A 20,035-nucleotide genomic window follows, 5' to 3' on the forward strand; every position below is an offset into this window, starting at 1 on the left:
GGTTCTAGGGATTAGAAGAAAAAATGAAAAACAACAACAACAACAAAAAAATTTACACAATAATTTTTTGGTAACTTGGCAAATTAGTTACTGGACAGACTTTCTTTTTGGTGACTTGAACCTCAGGGCCATCTCAAAGAATTACGGAAAAAGTAAAAAGAAGTTAGGTTTATTTGGGCTGTAAAGAGACTGATGTAGTTCATACCTCTACAGAGGAAATGAAGTATTATATTCACATTACTGCCAGCTATAAATGGCCTTACAAAGAAGCATGACCTGTGCTGTTTACTGAGTTGTTTCTTGCAGGATTACTGCGATACATTTACTGAGTTCTTATGAAAGTCACTTCATTTCTCACACAAGCTGGCTATTTCTATAATTTCTTGCAGCAGGCAGGCATAGGCTGCAATGCTGGTTGTTAGTAAGTATGCAGCACATCTTGTGTAGACAAAACAACAACAACAACAAAAAAAAACTACCCTTCTGGCTTGGCCTCCACTTTACATGAGTATCTTTGAGATGATTTATGCTTCTACCTAGGAGGCTTTGCTGAAGAAAGGGTTATATTAATCAGACTCTAGAAAAGATACTGCTGGTTAATGGGAAACCCATACTGGAAAGCTAAATGACCTTGACTGAGCACTTGTAACACATGGGGCTATACCTGATACCAAAGACTGGCTACTTTTTCCTAATTTATAGTTTGTTGTTATTTGCAACACATCACATATCATATTTTACGCTTAGATTACATTTCCCAGCTGATACTTATTGCCAAAAACAGTGGACAAGTTTGAACAGAAGCAAGAATTTATACTCAGTGATGTCTGAAAGCCCTGCATACATGTTTTCTCAGCGATCTTCAAGACACGGATGGAGCCAACAGATGTAAACTCTTAAAAATACACAAATACTTATATCACCAATAATTAGGGACAAGGGCTTACTTCCAAACCTTTTCCCATGTTTCCCAATTCAATCAGTGAGACACAATTCATAATCATGGTGTAATTTTTATATAGAAACTGTTATCATGGTGAAGAGATGACATGACTATTCACCTGCCGCCTCCACAGAATTTAAAGGACTTTCTTTAGTCCCAGGATAGAGGGAGATATTAGACAAGCAGTGATTTTAACATTTCAACTTGTGCAGTGAAGGTGCTTGTGTATAATGTTAGGGAACACAGACATTTGTGTAAGGAAGCCAAAACTTGGAGGAGCTCATCAAAGATGACAACAAAGAGAGACATCCTGGCATTCATGAAGCTTAACCTCGTGCAGCCAGTTTAAGTCTTGTTCCCTCAAGACACAGGAGACAGAACGCTATGAAAATATGACAAACAAGGTTTGGGGGTAGGGGAAAATTAGTGAAGCCTTTTGAAGTACTGAAGTGGACGTGAAAACGGACAAATTAAGCCTACTCCATAGTGGGACAGCTGGCCACAACGCCAGTGGTTAATGGACTCAGCGGACAGTGGCTTTCATGATCTTTATTCCACATCAGAATCACTGGAGCAGCTCGGGTAAAACCATGGGTTCCAGCAGAACACAAACAGCCACAAGCCCATGTATTCAGGAATTATCTGAATTACATTAGAGGGAATTAGGTGGTATTAATTGGGAAACTGAGAAAGAAAAAAGCTGAAGTTTTACAAGTAAAAGTGATTACAAAACACAGATTCTGTCCCTTCCTCCCTAAGAGACTGTGAATTGAGAGGACTGGGTGAGGCCTAGGAACTGCCAGTCACTCAGATGCAGGTGGGGCCGTGGATAGGCACTGAGACAGAGCAGTGGAATGAACCCTCGGACACAGGGGGCCCTGGAGGGCCTGCAGCCCATGGCTTGCCTCTCAGGTGCTACCGGTGTCACTGCCCGACACAGAAACCACTTTCCCACCCTCCCATCTACACAGTCTTCCAGCCACACCTCCCTTCCATTCAGAGATGGGGGTCAGCAGCTGCTGTGGGCCCCATCCACAACCTCCACTCCAAATTCTGACACTCAATCAAAACAAATCATAACATCACTCTCATGAGCAATTTTAAATAAGCATCGCTCCTAATCAATCTCCTGTATCTCAACTTTAAGAATGGTGACGTCTCCATAATGCATTTCTTCTTTTTTTTTTTTTTTTTTTTTTGAGACAGAGTCTCACTACGTTGCCCAGGCTGGAGTGCAGTGGCACTATCTCTGCTCACTGCAATCTTTGCCTCCTGGGTTCAAACAATTATCTGCCTCAGCCCTCTGAGTAGCTGGGATTATAGGCACCTGCCACCACACCTGGCGAATTTTTGTGTTTTTTGGTACAGATGGGGTTTCACAATCTTGGCCACGCTGGTCTTAAACTCCTGATCTTGTGATCCACCCATACCTCGGCCTCCCAAAGTGCTGGGATTACAGGCGTGAGCCACCACACCCAGCCCATAATGCAGTTCTTAAAAAAAAAAATCATACCTAGGAACTTCATGTTGGAAATAACGCTTGTGGGAGAACCTCAAGATGAGGCCCCTCTGGTCACTGAATGTTCTCAGTCCAAGATGTGTCCCACTTCCACACAGTGATCTGTGAAAATGGCAGAAAGCCCAATCCAAAGCTTAAGCAAGATGTCATCAGGAATCAGGTGTGTTCTGCTTCCAGAAGGACCACCTTTGAACTTCTCCTCTTCACTCAACTGAAGTGGCTTCAACTTCCTGCATCACACCCTACCCTGTAAGCCGATGGCCCACCTTCCCTCCGTGACCCCCCGAGCTGGTTCCTGCTCAGCCCTCAACTTCCACTCACACCACACTCCCCTCCCTCATGAGTGGCCTTTCTGGACTTCCACCAGTTCCTACGCAAGCCAGTGCTCTCCCAGTACGCTGGTGTCTCTGTGGCTTCTTCTCAACTTTCCAATCTTGCCTTTAAATCTTCCTCAATGTGGCCTTCTCTGATAGCTCCATCTAAGGAGGTCCCCATGTCAATCTGAACCGCCACATGCTACTCAAGCCTCTTAGAGCAGTCTGTAACGATTTGTTTTCCGTGGCCACTACGTCCTCCCTTTCACAAAAGCAGGGTGAGCTCTGTGTCACTCCCAGTTGCCTTCTGGGAGCTGATTCCAGCACCTGAGCCCACAAAAGGCTTTCAATGCATGTGACCAATCTACTGAATGATCACATCCTTCTCTTCCTCAGTGCTACCCAGTGATGTTGGACTCCTATAGAAATTAGGAGGCGAGAGAAACAAGAGCTCCCTGGCCCATGACCACATGGCTAAATCACTCCAGTTAAGAGCTCCAGAGGGTACCAGGTGATTTCACACTGGAAACCTGATTGGGATTGCTTGGGACACCAAATTTAGTTGGGTACCCCCTAAAGCATGACAATAAATGCAAACATGTTAGACACTTCATATTTTTATCTTTTTCACTAAATAGATTTCTTTTTAAGTGCTTACCCTCACTGTGCAAAAGTCTGTCGGTTTTGAGGCCAGGTATAATTTTGAAAATTCAAAAAGACCACAAAACGCATTTGAGGAACTGCAGACAAACTGCGTAAGCACGGGATGGTGAAGCATTCCTTGCAGGCTCAGCGCTGTAAAAACATGATCTCAGGACATAAGTGAATAGTTTTAATTAGGCTTTGCAAACAGGAAGCTACAAAGCTTTGAACAATCCAAACCCTTCAGAGTCTCAACTTGCGCAGCTGTAAAATGGGACCTGGAATGACGTCTCTCAAGAGACTATTGCAGAAATAGGGTAAAAATTACCTAGAAAGATGTCGAGAAGACCATGTGTGCTGGTACCCCACTTTTCCACCAGTCCCCTCTGATCCCTATCGCCGCTATGTGGAGCACTGAAGATAGTTCCTGGGTCACGCTGCCTCACAATGGCACATGTGGGCATAGCCCAACCTGATCTGTAGCCTCCAGGGTCAGTGGTGTCATTCAGTTTACCCCCATCAGACATCTGTGGATCTGTCTCAAAGTTCACAGGGGTTCTTGTGAGACAATGACCACCAGGCAAGCAGTGCAGTTCCCATGGACAATTACGCTTTCTCAGTTTACCATGACCCTGAGAAGACGAGATAGAGGGGGAGAGACAGAGGAAGAGAGGGGTTGGGGATGGAACAAAAGAGGGAGCGATGGCAGGAGGCAAAGGGAGAGAGAGAGGAAGGCAGAGAGGAAGGGAAGTGGTTCTATACTTCTGTCAGATGTCTGGAAGACAGGCAAAAGGATGAGATGTTGTTGCTACTGCTTCTCCCAATTATTCTCCAGAGCAGGAGTTGTTTTTTTTTGTTTTTTTTTTTTTTTTGAGACGGAGTTTCGCTCTTGTTACCCAGGCTGGAGTGCAATGGCGCAATCTCGGCTCACCGCAACCTCCGCCTCCTGGGTTCAGGCAAGTCTCCTGCCTCAACCTCCTGAGTAGCTGGGATTACAGGTACGTGCCACCATGCCCAGCTAACGTTTTGTATTTTTAGTAGAGACGGGGTTTCACCATGTTGACCAGGATGGTCTCGATCTCTTGACCTCGTGATCCACCCGCCTCGGCCTCCCAAAGTGCTGGGATTACAGGCTTGAGCCACCGCACCCGGCCCAGAGCAGGAGTTTTTAATGTGGGGTGAATATGCCCTGGGGACTGTATGTTGGTGCCCAGAGCCATTTTTGATTGTCATGGCTTAGCGGAGAAGGTTGTGAGCACCCAGTGGGTAGTGCCAGGGATGCTGTCCAACATCCTCTGGGGCACACCTAGCCCACAGCAGAGAACTGCCATCTATGCAGAGGCAAAGGGGAGCCTGCTCCAGACCAAAGGGCTCCAGCCCTGCTGCAGGTGAGGGAAAGAAAAGCCTCTTTGCAGTCCCAGCCTAACCTGCCCTTGACAAGCGCACCACATCTGGCAAGTTCAGCTCTCTGGAGCAGCAGTAGAGGCAACAGAGGGGCCCAGAGCAAAGAGATTCTGTTACTAAGTTGTGGATAAAGGAGACGGGATGGGGATGTGGGGCAGGAGAATATTTTAAAAGAGAAAAGGGAGGAAAATGTTAGGTCAGTATTTCCCGGACTATAAAACACAGGAGTCTTAGAAAAAGCAAATGCTTTCACTCTGAAGCCAAAATGTGCTCCTGGTTACTGAACAGGCACAACTGATGACAGCCAACTCCAGAATCCACACTACTGTCCTTTCGGTGAGGACTGGAAAAGGAAGCGCAGTAGAGAACAGGATGTGTGTGGTGCCAGAGCCCAGCATTGCACAGGTCAGTGCTGCTCCCTGGACTTGAGGGGCTGACCCAGGGACCTCTGGGCTCTGTTTTGGGTTCTGGACCTGTACTGTCAGGAACAGGACAGTCCTGGCAACAAAAAGTTACTGGAAAGAAAGGAGCAGATCAAGGAAAGTTATAAGGGGACTGTCAGAAGAAATAAAGAAGTCATAAGAACTTTAGGTTGTTTTCATAGTTTTAAAAACAAGATTTGTTACTTGTACATACCTAACCATTTTTTACCTCTGAAGCTTGTTGACCTGTGTCTAGAATTTTTTTTTTTTTGAGACAGAGTCTCACTCTGTCACCCAGGCTAGAGTATAGTGGCCCGATCTTGGCTCACTGCAACCTCTGTCTCCCAGGTTCAAGCGATTCTCCTGCCTGAGCCTCCCGAGCAACTGGGACTACAGGAACATGCCACCACGCCTGGTTAATTTTTTTCTACTTTTAGTAGAGACGGGTTTTCACCGTGTTAGCCAGGATGGTCTCGATCTCCTGACCTCGTGATCTACCTGCCTCAATCTCCCACAGTGCTGGGATTACAGATGTGAGCCACTGTGCATGACCCCAACCACCTTTTTAAATGGAGGTACCATACAGCTGGGAGCCAGCACCTGACAGGACACCCCATTATTCCCATTTCCTGATTTTATCAAACAAGAAGAGAAACAAATCTGGCTCTCTCTGCTTTCTAACAGCCTCAAAACTTCTAAGTACTGTAAGCAATGTTAGTTTCTTAGTTTTGAAAAATGACCAAAGTTATAGAAAATGCATCAGAGGAAGCTGGATGAGATGATGGATATACAGGAATTCTCTCTACTGTCTTACAACAAATACTTCAAAATAAAAAGTGTAAAAAAACTGAAGTCAAAAAGCAACCTTTTCTAAACACATAATCCTCTTTCTTGCGATCTTCCCAAATCACTACTACAGAAGCAGGTGAATGGTGGCTGGGAAGGTCAGGCTCCCAGCAACAAGCACAGGGGGAGAGTTGGCTGCTTATGGTGTTCACCCACCAAGGGCACACCAGACACGCAGCAGCTGGGGTGAGCAAGAGAAGCCACACAAAAGAATGCACTCCCCTCAGTGTTTTGAAATAAAAGAGATTCTATTATTTCGTGGCACAAAAGGAGATATTTTCTCATTAATATCTTCGTTCATCAGGCTCAGAAGTGATAAGAATAGTTCCTATTTTATAGATGGGAAACCTGACAGAGGATAAAGACGTGGAATCACCGATCGTGTAGGTCATTAATACGCATCTCATCAACACAGTATCATCCTTGGAAAATAAATGTCCCTTCATCTGACAGCAACACAAATCAATGGGCTTCTAACATCAACCCACTAACAAACAGGAAGTATAAGATATCATCAACCCACTAACAAACAGGAAGTATAAGAAAAACCAGTCTCTCTGGGTCTCATCATTCTGGAAAGAAAGGTAAAGTGATTCATGTACATGAATTCTCTCCATCAACAAAGGAAGCCTGGGAGGAGCGGCTGAATCATCCTCACCTATCTCTCCTGTTGCTAGCTCATCACAGAAAATGTTAAACTCATTTAGAGAGCTACTCATGAGAAATCCGGGTTCTCTTCCTATCACCTACTGACACACTTTTAGTTATAGATTTTCACTGTGAGCATAATAAAAATCCATAGACCACGGCAGCCCCTGGAGAGCCACAGCACTGAGAGCCAAGGGTAACTTACCATATTTGGCACGTTGGTGACTGAAGTATTCTTGATGTCTGTAGGGAAGGTGGGCAAACTGTTGACCATGCTCTGTTTGCTGGCTAACTGGGGGTTCACTCCAGTGGCTCCCATTGGCTGCCCTCCAGCTTGACTAAAGGGCTGTCCAAATGGACTTGTGTTCCCAGTTATTCCCATCTGTAACAAAAAGAGGTAATATCAACTGTGGTGATGCAGTCACATACAAAATGAAGGGCCTGGGAAATGCTCACATGGTTTCCTATGAAATACTCATGCAATGATAAATTCAAGGTTCATTATCAGGTTCACATGCTTCAGAAAGAAGGCTCATGAAGCTGCTCCTAGCAGTCACTCTATCCTCACCCTAAAACCCCATTCCCCAAGAAGCTGAGCTGTTTTTCCCCTACCCTCAGCCACTCTCCTCACTCAACCCCTCCTGCCCCAGCAATGGCACCAACACCCGAAGAAAGTCATTTGGAAAACAAAATCTTCCAAAGCTGCTTCTCAAGGAGAATTCTTCCAGTTTTATCCTTAATTGCTCCTTAAGAATCTAGTTTCTGTTAGGTTCCCCATCAGATTTGAACTAAGCTTTCATAGTTCGAAACACACAGTGGCAATATTGGCAATGAAATGATGCAACACCTGGGATCTGTTTCAAAATACATTTGACCCATGAACGACATGTGTGTGAACTGTGTGGGTCCACTGGAACTTTTTTTCAATCTCTCCTGCTCCCCTATAACCTCCTCAGCCTCTGCTACCCAAGAGATCAAGACTAGTCCCTCCTTGTCCTCCTGAGTCTACTCAACGTGAAGACCACGAGAATGAAGACCTTGATGACCCACTTTCACGTGATGAATGATACATGTATTTTCTCTTCCTTATGGTTTTCTTAATAACATTTTCTTTTCTCTAGCCTACTTCACTGTAAAACTACAGTATATAATACATAAAACATGAAATTTGTGGCAAGCAACTGTATATGTTATTGGTAAGGCTTCCGATCAACAGCAGGGGATTAGTAGTAGTTAAGCTTTTAGGGAGTCAAAAGGTTATAAACAGATTTTCAACTGGGCAGAGCCAGCACCCTTAACTCCTGAGTTGCTTAAGAGTCACTTCTAATCCACTGAGACAGGAAGAGGTGGCAGGAAAAGGCCCTAGATGGAGAGAGCCTGGTAAAGAACTAATACTAACCAATCAGTAGGCGACTGATACACAGAAGTTATGGTATCCTCTCTACCACTGTACATGTGTAAAGTTTACTTTTTTTTTTTTTTTTTTGAGACAGTGTCTCACTCTGTCGCCCAGGATGGAGTGCAGGAGTGTGATCTTGGCTCACTGAAACCTCTGCCTCCCAGTTTTAAGCCATTCTCCTGCTTCAGCCTCCAGAGTAGCTACAATTATGGGCTCGTGCCAGCACGCCCAGCTAATTTTTACATTTTTAGTAGAAACAAAGTTTCATCATGTTGGCCAGGCTGGTCTCAAACTCCTGGTGATCTGCCTGCCTTGGCCTCCCAAAGTTCTGGGATTACAGCCATGAGCCACTGTGCATGGCCTAAAATTTTCCATAATAAAGTTTTTACAAAATTAAAGTGGACTGAAATCAAACATATAGTAGATAAAGTAAGGAATAGGAAGGAGGAACCCTCAGCTATGCTTCCTTGAGGGCCTGCAACCAACTGGGATTCTTTCCATCAATAGATGTAGGCCAGGTTCCCTAATGACCCCCAGCTCCAGCCTCCACAGGTAAACTCAGGAATCGTCACGGCAATATCCCAGTGCTTACCTTTCTCCCTGTGAAGCAACAAAGACTAATTAAGAAACTGGATGCCTGGGCTGCCTGTCTTTGCTTTTTCACAAAGCTCTAATATTCCACCTGCTATTTATTGTGAACTCTGCCTTTCTGGTGTAGCAGTCCATCTGATGGCCTGGGAAGGTCCCCAAATAGGGAAAACCTCCAGGGGTGAGTTTCCAGTCAAGAAATCATAGCTCACTTCTCTCCATCAGCCTCACACAGTAACTGCCATGCCAGCATGTCCACTCTGGGTAACTTACATTCCCTCTATGGATTTCAATCTCCTCACCTGTAAGATGAGTGTCTTGAACAAGATGGATTGCATTATTTCTTTCAGCTCTAAAAGTCTAGGCTACAAACAAATCAACACTCAACACAACTGACCCTTTCTGCTCAAATGCCTGTACAAAAACACAAATAAAAACCAAAGGAGTATATCTAGTTCTGTGCATTTCATACACAGGTGATTTCCTTCCACATGTAGTCCTCACAGGTGACATTTCTCACCTTTTTGAAAGCAATCACCTTCAAGCCTCCACTAGGTGCTCTACTTAAGTGAATTGAGACACTAATTCTTCATCAAGTCCACAAACCAGACTCAACTTCAAGCTCAAATGACTTAATCAAGGTGAGATGCTAGCGCAATAAATACTAAGGGCATTTTTTTTTTTTTTTTTTTTTGAGACGAGTTTCGCTCGTTACCCAGGCTGGAGTGCAATGGCATGATCTCGGCTCACCGCAACCTCCGCCTCCTGGGTTCAGGCAATTCTCCTGCCTCAACCTCCTGAGTAGCTGGGATTACAGGCACGTGCCACCACGCCCACCTAATGTTTTTGTATTTTTAGTAGAGACAGGGTTTCACCATGTTGACCAGGATGGTCTCGATCTCTTGACCTCGTGATCCACCCGCCTCAGCCTCCCAAAGTGCTGGGATTACAGGCATGAGCCACTGCACCCGGATGCTAAGGGCATTTCTGATTTGCAAGAGGGTTCCTTCAATTGTCATCTGAAACTTAATTGAAGCAGGAATTTATATTTTCAGAAACGACTACACTAAATTAATTCCATGGAGCAATTACCACTCTCAGAATTTGTCTTATTAGATATAATCAAAATGCTGAAACACTGTTCTTAGAAGCCTAGAATCTGAATACAAGAACTAGAACAACAACAAAAAATATATCGTTTTTTTTTTCTCCAGTTCCTAAATTTCTCACTTTGGACAAAATATGACAGAACACATGCATTCATTTTCCTTCGATCAATCCGTCCTTGAAGACAACGGTTATTCACTAAGTACCTGCCATGAGCCAAGCCCAGTTCTGAGGCTGTGTAGACGTATTTCCCACTTGTCACGGAGCTCACACCTCAATTTGACAAACAGACAGACAAAAATCAACATCTTTTGAAAGTTTCTAATTAATTAGGCCCAGTACTGACAAACCAAATTGTGTGGGAGGTTAATGGGGTGGGGAAGGGTACAGGTAACCATCTTCCTCCCACTCCAAATGCCCAGGTACCATGGCTCCAGAGAAGAGGGGACTTAAGTATCAAGAGGCCAGAGCACTCTGAAAGGGGTCCCATGGATCTCAAAGTTCACCTGACTTGCTTCAGAAATTTAATTTCCAAAACTTCCTAGACATTTTTGACTATTTTCCTAAGATAGCCTTGCTAGGGGGAACATGAGGTAGATGTGTGTGGTCAGGTGGGTAATACTTGCCCGGCTATACTCTGGGGCCCTTTTCTGACTGGTCAATTTGGGATTTTTGTGTTTTTGTTTTTGAGACAATCTCATTCTGTTGCCTAGGCTGGAGTGTAGTGGCACAATCTCAACTCACTGTAACCTCCACCTCCCAGATTCAAGCAATTCTCGCGTCTCAGCCTCCCAAGTAGTTGGGATTACACGCATGGGCCAACACACCCAGCAAACTTTTGTGTTTTTCAGTAGAGAAGAGTTTTGCCATGTTGGCCAGGCTGGCCTCGAACTCCTGGCCTCAAGTGATCCATTAAGTCTCAAGCCTCCCAAAGTGCTGGGATTAAAGGTGTGAGCCACTGTGCCTGGCCATAACTGGTCAATTTCAAAGGGTAATCCAGTGTTTTGAAGTGTTCTGACAGATTTCATCAGGAAACATGTTTGCACCTTTTCTTCTTGGCCATCAGGTAACACAGTGAAGGAAACAGTCTCAAGTTTTTACCTTGATGCTCACAAGGTAAAAAAAACATGTCAAGTCAAAGATCATGAACAGCGTGTAAGAAATGTGCAGCTCATAGGGATATATACAATTCTTAAAAATAGGGGAAAATGGCCAGGCGCAGTGGCTCATGCCTGTAACCCCAGGGTTTTGGGAGGCCGAGGTGGGCGGATCATGAGGTCAAGAGATCAAGACCATCCTGGTCAATGAGATGAAACCCTGTCTCTACTAAAAATACAAAAATTAGCCGGGAGTGGCGGTGTGTGCCTGTAATCCCAGCTATTCGAGAGGCTGAGGTAGGAGAATTGCTTGAACCCAGGAGGTGGAGGTTGCCGTCAGCCGAGATCGCGCCATCGCACTTCAGCTTGGGCAACAGGGGGAGACTCCATCTCAAAAAATAAATAAATAAAAATAAATAAATAATAGAGGAAATATCCCATCCTTAGCCTACAACAAAAACAAACAAAACCCAGGCTATATGCAGGAGGTTAGGGTTCAAATCTCTGGCACCAGGGCCAGCCCCAGCCTCTCCTTGTCAGAGCAAGTTAACAGACAGACCAAAGAGGTAAGTTCTCCCACAGGCTATCACTGCTCATTGCCCAGGCAAGGCTACCTCCTGGTATCAAACCATCTCCTGGCAGAACTCAAGAGCCATGCACCAGTTCTAGGCTGCGGTTCTGGATAAAAATCATCTGCTTCTAGTGATTCTAGATTTCTAAATTTCTAATCTGTATCTATTCTCCATTAATCAAACTGAGCATTGCGGTCTTCAAGTCTAGACAAACACATAATTTTTAGAACCAATACTCCAAATGAAATACTAAAATCAAGATATATAATTCTAAATAATAAAAATCTACATATTTATTTTAATTTCCTGACAGTTACTTGATAATAATTAAGTAGGCCGGGTGCTCATGGTGCAATTCTAGCACTTTGGGAGGTTGAGGTGGGCAGGTCACTTGAGGTCAGCAGTTAGAAACCAGCCTCACCAACATGGTGAAACCCCATCTCTATTAAAAATACAAAAATTAGCCAGGCATGGTGGTGTGTGCTTGTAATCCAGGTTGAGGCAGGAGAACTGCTTGAACCCGGGAGGCAGAAATTGCAATGAGCTGAGATCTTGCCACTGTACTCTAGCCTGGGTGACAGAGGGAGGCTATATTTAAAAAAAAAAAAAAAAAAGTAAACTTGGCTTTATTTTCAATGGAGGCTCTTCATTATTTCGTTTAAAGCTGCTAGATAACCTCTATATAATCTTTAAAAACGTTTTTTCATTTTTAATTTTGGGGGTGTACATAGTAGGTACATGTATTTATGGGTTACATAAGATCTTTTTTTTTATAGGCATGCACTGTGTAATAATCATGTCAGGGTAAATGGGGTCTCCATCACCTCAAGCATTTATCCTTTGTGCTGTAAACAATCCAATTACACTCTTTCATTCAAAATGTACAATTAAATTATTTTTGACTAGTCACCCTGTTGTGCTAGCAAATACAAAGTCTTATTCATTTTATTTTTTTTGTATTTCATATACTCTTTTTAAGAACAGAGCAGAATAGGCTAATAGTAAAATTAATATATTTCAGTTAATAGTATTTTTATTAACAAATTAAAACCCATAAAATATATTTTGCCTCATTCAACAACGGTCCATACATGTTACAAGTTTCTTTTGCTCTATTCTTCCTAACAGAACTCCTTTGAGCATTTAATTCAAGTTTAATCTCAGAAAATAGGAAAAGTTAACTACAGTTAAGTACCTAAAAAAGAATAAGCACTTCCATACTGAAACTAAATTAAATAATGCCTCACAGCTCTCCCAGGTTTCCCATGAAAAAGCACTGTGACCAAATGTATCAATCAATTAACTGTTTGAGAACCTACTTCTGTTTTCTATCACTTCACTCACAGAGTAAAAATATGTAAACCACAGTCCCTGTGTATGATAAGAAACATACTGAAGCCTATCCTGAGGTTTCTCCAATTCCAACCACTGCTACCAACAAAGAATGGGGATGAAACTGGATTAGCCTTAACGGGACTGCAGTGTGAGCTCTAATGAGGAAATTCCTCTTTAAGCTCCCCTCAAAACCAGAGAACAATACAAAAAGGCACCTGCAGCAAATCCTGGTGCTGAGTCCTGCCCATCCAACAAATCCTGCTGCTGTGGCCCCACGCTGTCTGGCAAGTAGGTGAGTAACCATCAACAACCACAGAAGAGGGAAAAGATAGATTGTGACTGTCCATCTACTCCAGCATACACAGGTACCACGGAAAGTACAAAGTACAACATAGCTCTAGAGGATTATCTGTCATGCCCTAACCCAAGAGCTTTCCACTTGCACACTGAATTATAGACCCATCAGCCTCCATGGTCACCTCTGGCTGCCAACAGCGTCCTCTGTTTACCTCAGTGTGTGGAACAAATACTATCATTTTCTACTTGTGATTATATGACAGCTACCAAAACATTAATAAGAAAACAAGCTCCAGGCTCACAAAGAACAGAAAATTTCTCTCTACTCACTAACCAGGAGAATACCTCTACTACTCACCTTACTCACCTAACTCCCCTTCTCAAGTGAGATCTAGTCTCGTAAATAAGGTAGTAAACAGAAATCCAAGAAGTAATTAAGGGGTTTAAGGAGAGAGAAAAGTTAGGTCAAGCCCATCAATATCACCAGAAAAACTCCTAGTACTGAAAAGGAGTTCAGACTGAAAGGTTATAGAAGAAATCATCAAAATACAAGTTTCTCCCCAGAACAGGTTTTCTACAATAGTAGAAAGCCAAGCACCCATTTTCTTGCTCCGTTGTTGAGCAAGGTCAGAGAAACATGTTCTCTGCACTTAAGGCCAACACAAATTACAGCCCCTTTCCCGCCATCCACAGGCCAAACTCCATGGGACGAGGCAATGAGCCAGGTAGTCCACGGGGGCAGGGGAGGGAAGATTTAAGTGGGCAATTGTCCACAATTTTGTGTGATGTTCATTTTTGAGGGACACCCTAAGATCTCCTAAAGATTAACAACACCTGCCTTTGGGGGAAGGAAACTCCCTCCATGCCCCCCATTTTCAGGGAAGGGCAAGCTGGTTCCTGATCTCACACAACCCTGAGCCACATGTGGGAGCCTTTGCAAGTAGATAGTCCAATTCCAGAGACATCAACCACTCATAAAAACAACCACTCCCCCAGTTTTCATCACCAAATGTCATTTGGAAGTGTACACTCACCAGAAGGGGTTGCCCATACCCACTTATGAGCCACGCACCTGACAGGGCCACCAAGTGATCGATGAGGGGTTGGGGAGGACAGCCAGAAATGCGTTGCCACACAGGACTTGACCTAGAGTTGGTCAGGCCGTCAGAAACTCTCAGTGGCAACAAGTGCCGAGTTTGATGTTTGGGTTCTTTTTTTTTTTTTAGACAGAGTCTCACTCTATTCCCCAGGCTGGAGTGTAGTGTTCCTAGCTCACTGCAACCCCTGCCTCCCTGGTTCAAGCAATTTTCCCACCTCAGCCTCCTGAATAGCTGGGACTACAGGTGCGTGCCACTATGCCTGGTTAATTTTTGTATTTTTAGTAGAGACAAGGTTTCACCATGTTGGCCAGGCTGGTGGTCTCAAACTCCTGACTTCAAGTGATCCGCTTTCCTCGGCCTTCCAAAGTGCTGGAATTACAGGTGTGAGCCACCGTTTAGTCAGATGCTGCAAAAACAGGCGCCCACTCAGGCTGTTTTTGCAGCAGCTGACTACTTCAGCAGTTTTCCTCACACCTCAAAACACGTCTCAAGCCACACTACACAGTAAAGCAGTCAGGAAGTGGGCTTTGTGGGGGTGGGGGTCACTGATTCTGGTCAGAAACACACAAAAAGGAACCAAAATATAATGTTCAGTAATACACTTTGCAAAGACAAGTGGAAAAGGCTATCTAGTTAAAATCTACCACTTCAAAGATGAGGAAAGGGTCCCCCAAAAGCGCAGGGACACACCAAATCAGCCTGAGAAGTCAGCAGAAGCTCCCCAAAGCCACTGCTAGAGGCTTCGCCCTTGCATGGAGGCTTATCACCTCCCTGCTTAACGGAACTCTGTCTCCTTCAAGCTCACCAGCCTCACGCCAATACCTGGGACAGAGAGGGGATCTGTCTATAAAAATAGGGTGGCAAAGTGCAACCCATAGGCCAAAGGCAGCTCAATGCCTCTTTTTAAAAAACGAAGTTTTTCTAACTGGAACACAGCCAAAAATACAATTTCATTCATAGAGGCAGTATGCCACTGTGGTCAACTATGTGGGCTCTGGGGATATCTGAATGGTGGCTCTGCCACTTGCTAGGGATTTACTTCAACCTCTTTGCACCTTGATTTTATTGTCTATAAAGTGGACATCACAGTCCCTACTCTAAGGGTTGTGTGAGAATTAAACAAGTTCATATATGTGAAGCACTAAGATGAGCAGCTGGCACAGTGAGTACCAGGAGTGAGGAGATGAGAGACAGCTTTAGGAAGAATCTTTCTACACTACATACGATTTCTCTCTGACCACGCTTAAGCAGTAATGAAATAAAGGAACGCTTTTCAGAGAACGTGTGATGGTGGAGATTGGTTCCAACATGTAGGATGGTAGGGAAAGGCCAGCTGGAATTATTGGCATTTGATTATGAGACATTTTCAGAGAAACACTTGTGACAACAACAATCTTGTACATTTGCTATTTGTAGAAATACTCTGAAGAGGCAATTATTTTTCAATTGTCCTAGTAAATCACAGCGTTTCCAGTTTTCATTCTACATTGTATTACAGCTTTAAAAACAATAAATTCAGGATGTTTATCTGAAACTTAAAATATACCACAAGCAATAATGACATATGATCAAAATACCCTAGCCTAACATTCTTGGGTTGAAATTTAAACCAAAACATAGAAGAACTGAACACGAATGAACACTCCCACAACAACAACAACAACAACAAAACTGATGCAACTATCACTCATATGCCACCACGACACAGCAACAAACTTCCATTTGATGTGGCTTCAGCCTAACCGGACATATTTTTTAAGCTGGAGTTTTTTTTAGCATCTTTCTCCACAAGCTAGTATACACTTAAAACCACAAATTCATAGAAGGTGTAAAAAACAACACACTTCAGTATGTCAAGGGCAAAGTTTGCTAAATAATTTAAGAGCCAGAAATATTTATTGTTTTCAATGACATAAAGAACCAGAACTAACCCAGACTATGGCCAGATCACTTGTAAAGCCAAAAGCATTTTCTCTTGGCAACCTACCATTGTTGGAAGAAAGCCAAGAAAAGCAGTTTTCATGGAAAGACATGACTGCATTCAGTTGTCTGCTATCACTCGCTTGCTCCTGGAATCCTTCCAGTATATCAACTTGGCAAACAGAGAGTAGGGAGAAACAACACGCCACTGATTACAGTGCCATACACAGCACTTGGCTGTCCAGGGTGCGCCTGGGGCGGGAGAATGGGGCTAAAGCACCTGGGCACGTGAGCAGCCCACTTTCCCCCTCAATTAAACTCTTATGTGCCACCAACTTGGAATGAATTCAGGAAAATACACATCCCCCAGGTCTGAACATTTGCCCTGGAAGGGTAAGTCCTAACTGGAAGACTGGTAACGAAGTATTTAGCAGCTCTCACTGTATTTCACTTGGATAATGTCTTTTAAGAAGCATTCCTCATCTTCTTGGGATAACATCCTCCAAGGCATGAGGATTGCTTGAGGCCAGGAGTTTGAGGCTAACCTGGGGAACAAAGCGAGAACCCTATCTCTACAAAAAATAATTAGCCAGGTGTGATGATGAGTGCTTGCAGTCTTAGCTATTCGGTACGCTGAGCTGGGAGGATTATTTGAACCCAGGAGGTCGAGGATGTAGTGATCCATAATTGAACCACTGTACATACACGTACATGCACACATGCACACATGCATGCACACACGCACGCGCGCGCGCACACACACACACACACACACACACACAGAGCCATGACCAGAATGATGTGACTTAGAAGGAGAGTGGAAATGCAGGCCTGCATCCTCACTGTTAGTCACCCAACTGCTCCAGAAACTTCTAGCAGTGAAACCAGCACCCTAATACTATTAGTACACCTTGGCAGGTACCCACAGTTAAGAGATGCTGGCTCCCCAGGGAGCAGTCTGCATTAATACATAAGCAAAAACAATGAGCCAAGGTCATTGGAGAAACTCTTTCTAATCCTGTTTCTGCCCCTAATCAGCCGTGTAACTGGGACAAACTTCTTGGTCCCTTCATTTTCCTTAGCTGTAAGATAGGAGGCATTTAGATTACTATTAGGTGATCTTTAAAGTTCTTTCTAACTCTAAAAATCTGATGACATTTTTGATTTCAAACCATCAGTGTTTGATTCACAAGAAGCCTGCACTCCTGGGAGACGAAGCAGTGAGTGACAACTGAGGGTTCTGAGTCTGCAGAGTTAACTGTCAACCCCTAAACCGGGAGGCCCTCACCATAGCAATGCTCCCTGTGGGGCCCAGAGTGGATGGCCAGTGCCCTTTCCAGGAGACTGGGGAGCTCGCAGAGCAAGTCCTGCCATCCCTATTCCCCAGAGACCAGGCTTCCATAGCCCCGCACCTTGAACACCACTTCCCAGAGTATTTTACACAAAGAACAGCTGATCTGAGGCAAAATGATCCAAGAAAAGGGCAACAAAACTTAAATGCATTGTTTCCCCTAATTCTTTTAAGTCTTAATTTTTTTTTTTTTAAGGTAGAAGAGTAGCTTCTTCAGGATTGAGTATTCTTTTCAAGCCAAGCCAAGCCAATTTCACAGGGACAATGGAAAAAGAGAAGAAAAGAGGAAAAGGTGACAAAAAATATGAGAATGATTTTATTCTATAAAGACTGAATCTTGGCCAAGTGCAGTGGCTCATGCCTGTAATCCCAGCAGTTTGGGAGGCCAAGGTGGGTGGATCTCCTGAGGTCAGGAGTTTAAGACCAGCCTCGCCAACATGGCAAAACCCGTCTCTACTAAAAATACAAAAATTAGCCGGGCATGGTGGGATGCACCTGTAGTTCCAGCTACTCAGGGGGCTAAGGTGGGAGAATCACGTGAACCCCAGGACATGGAGGTTGCATTCAAGACTGCACCACTGCACTCTAAGCCTGGATGACAGGGCAAGACTCTGTCTCAAAAAAAAAAAAAAAAAAAAAAAAGAGAGAGCCAGTCTTTATAAAGACAAAGTTAATTTACATTGCAATCCAGCTATGGCACAGTGGGACAGAGGGACTCAATAAGTCACCTGACAAAGCAGGTGTTTTCCCCAGACCCTTCACATACAGCACTCATGCAAGACAGAGAAGCACCTTTTTCCATGAATCTACGATCCACTCACTGATGCAAAGTGACACCAAGAATGCAAAGTAAAGGAGGCAGCAATAAAGGAAGCCGTTAATGAGTATAGGTAACGCAAGTGTTCAGAGAAAAGGAGAAATAAAGATGAGAAAGAACTCACAAAAGAAGGCTTTAAGACAGACAGCCCTACTATTTCTAGTAAACTTAAAGGAGAATGAAAGCTGACATTTCAGAGGACTGTGTTCCCCCGCTACTTTGGGGCAGGAAAACAGAATGCATTCTTAAACCAGACAGGCCGTCAGATCTACTGTGGGAGCAGGAAGAACAGCTAGAGGGATGAGCCCTGGGAGGCGATGTAAGGATGCCTCAGGGTTCTATGTCATCTCCTCATGGAAAACCTCCTGGACCTCAGTGGCAAGAGGACTGCAGAAGTTAAAGGAAGATTTGCTCAGCTTATTAAATGCCATAAATCTAAAAGTGTAAAGCACACTCAAAGATAAGATTGTTAACAAAGCTATGTGCCTCTACCTCTTACCAAAAGCTGAGGTGTAAAAAGTCCTAACAAAAGCATAATTGGCAAAGTAAAGTCCTCTTAAATATAGTTGTCCTTCCTGATTGGTAATGTCAGTGAGGAGAGACAAAACAGGGAAGTGTGCTGAGGGAGCAGGGAGCTGGCTCAGTGCACTGCTGTCTTTGTGCCTTGTTCTGAGAGAATGCATGGGAAGCACCTGGGAGAGGTCAACATAAGGGACCGCTGGTACCACAGAGGTCACTCTGATTACTGACAGGGAAAACGCTCCTTTTAAGTTACAAAAAGAAAAAAAGGACGCAAATGTATAATCGCCATAAAACACACACCTTTACACAGCAAGGAGGACAGAACACCAAAATATTTTATAGTGATTACTCTGGAGGGCTTGTAGGCAAATGTTCTTAATACTTTTTTTTTTTTTTTTTTTTTTTTTTGAGACAGTCTTGTTCTGTTGCCAGACTGGAGTGCAGTGGCACGATACTGACTCACAGCAACTTGTGCCTCCCAGGATCAAGCAATTCTCCTGTCTCAGGCTCCCGAGTAGCTGGGACTACAGGCCTGCACCACTATGTCCGGATAATTTTTGTATTTTTAGTAGAGATGGGATTTCACTATGTTGGCCAGGAGGTCTCAATCTCTTGACCTGGTGATCCACTGTGCCCAACCTTCTTTCATAATATGTTTTATATGACTCAAAATCTCTATACAATGCATTAGTTTATGAGAAGGAGGAAAAGTAGTTTTTTAAAGTCGTTCTTTACTCAAACATTCTGACTGCTGATACCAACGAGACAACCCTGTTAGGTTGCACAACCTGTAATTAAAATATTAAAATGTTGCCGGACACAGTAGCTCACACCTGTAAATCCCAGCACTTTGTGAGGCTGAGGCAGGTGGATCATGAGGTCAGGAGTTCCAGACCATCCTAGCCAACATAGTAAAACCCATCTCTATTAAAAATACAAAAAATTAGCTGGGCGTGGGAATGGCAGCCTATAATCCCAGCTACTCAGGAGGCTGAGGCAGGAGAATCACCTGAACCTGGGAGGCAGAGGTTGAAGTGAGCCAAGACTGTGCCATTGCACTCCAGCCCGGGCAACAGCGCGAGACTCCGTCTCAAGAAAAAAAAAAAATAATAAACTGTCATTAAACACTGAATGAAACTAGGTAGATAAAACTGACAGTCGTAGAGATTACCGCTAAGCGGTAAACGAAATC

General features: G+C 43.9%; 1 protein-coding gene across 3 annotated transcripts in view; it reads right to left on the reverse strand.

Moving 5' to 3' along the window:
* CREBBP (CREB binding protein) overlaps window positions 1-20,035 on the reverse strand; it is a 165,879-nt gene that overhangs the window by 85,906 nt on the left and 59,938 nt on the right. For all 3 annotated transcript variants that reach the window (XM_032257967.1, XM_032257969.1, XM_032257968.1), the window contains exon 3: window positions 6,944-7,120. In XM_032257967.1, coding sequence (XP_032113858.1) covers window positions 6,944-7,120 — 177 coding nt within the window. The remainder of the gene's footprint in view (window positions 1-6,943; window positions 7,121-20,035) is intronic.

This window comes from Sapajus apella, unplaced genomic scaffold (assembly GCF_009761245.1).
Source record: "Sapajus apella isolate SASKATOON/1434 unplaced genomic scaffold, GSC_monkey_1.0 scaffold99, whole genome shotgun sequence".
NCBI classification, from domain to species: domain Eukaryota; kingdom Metazoa; phylum Chordata; class Mammalia; order Primates; family Cebidae; genus Sapajus; species Sapajus apella.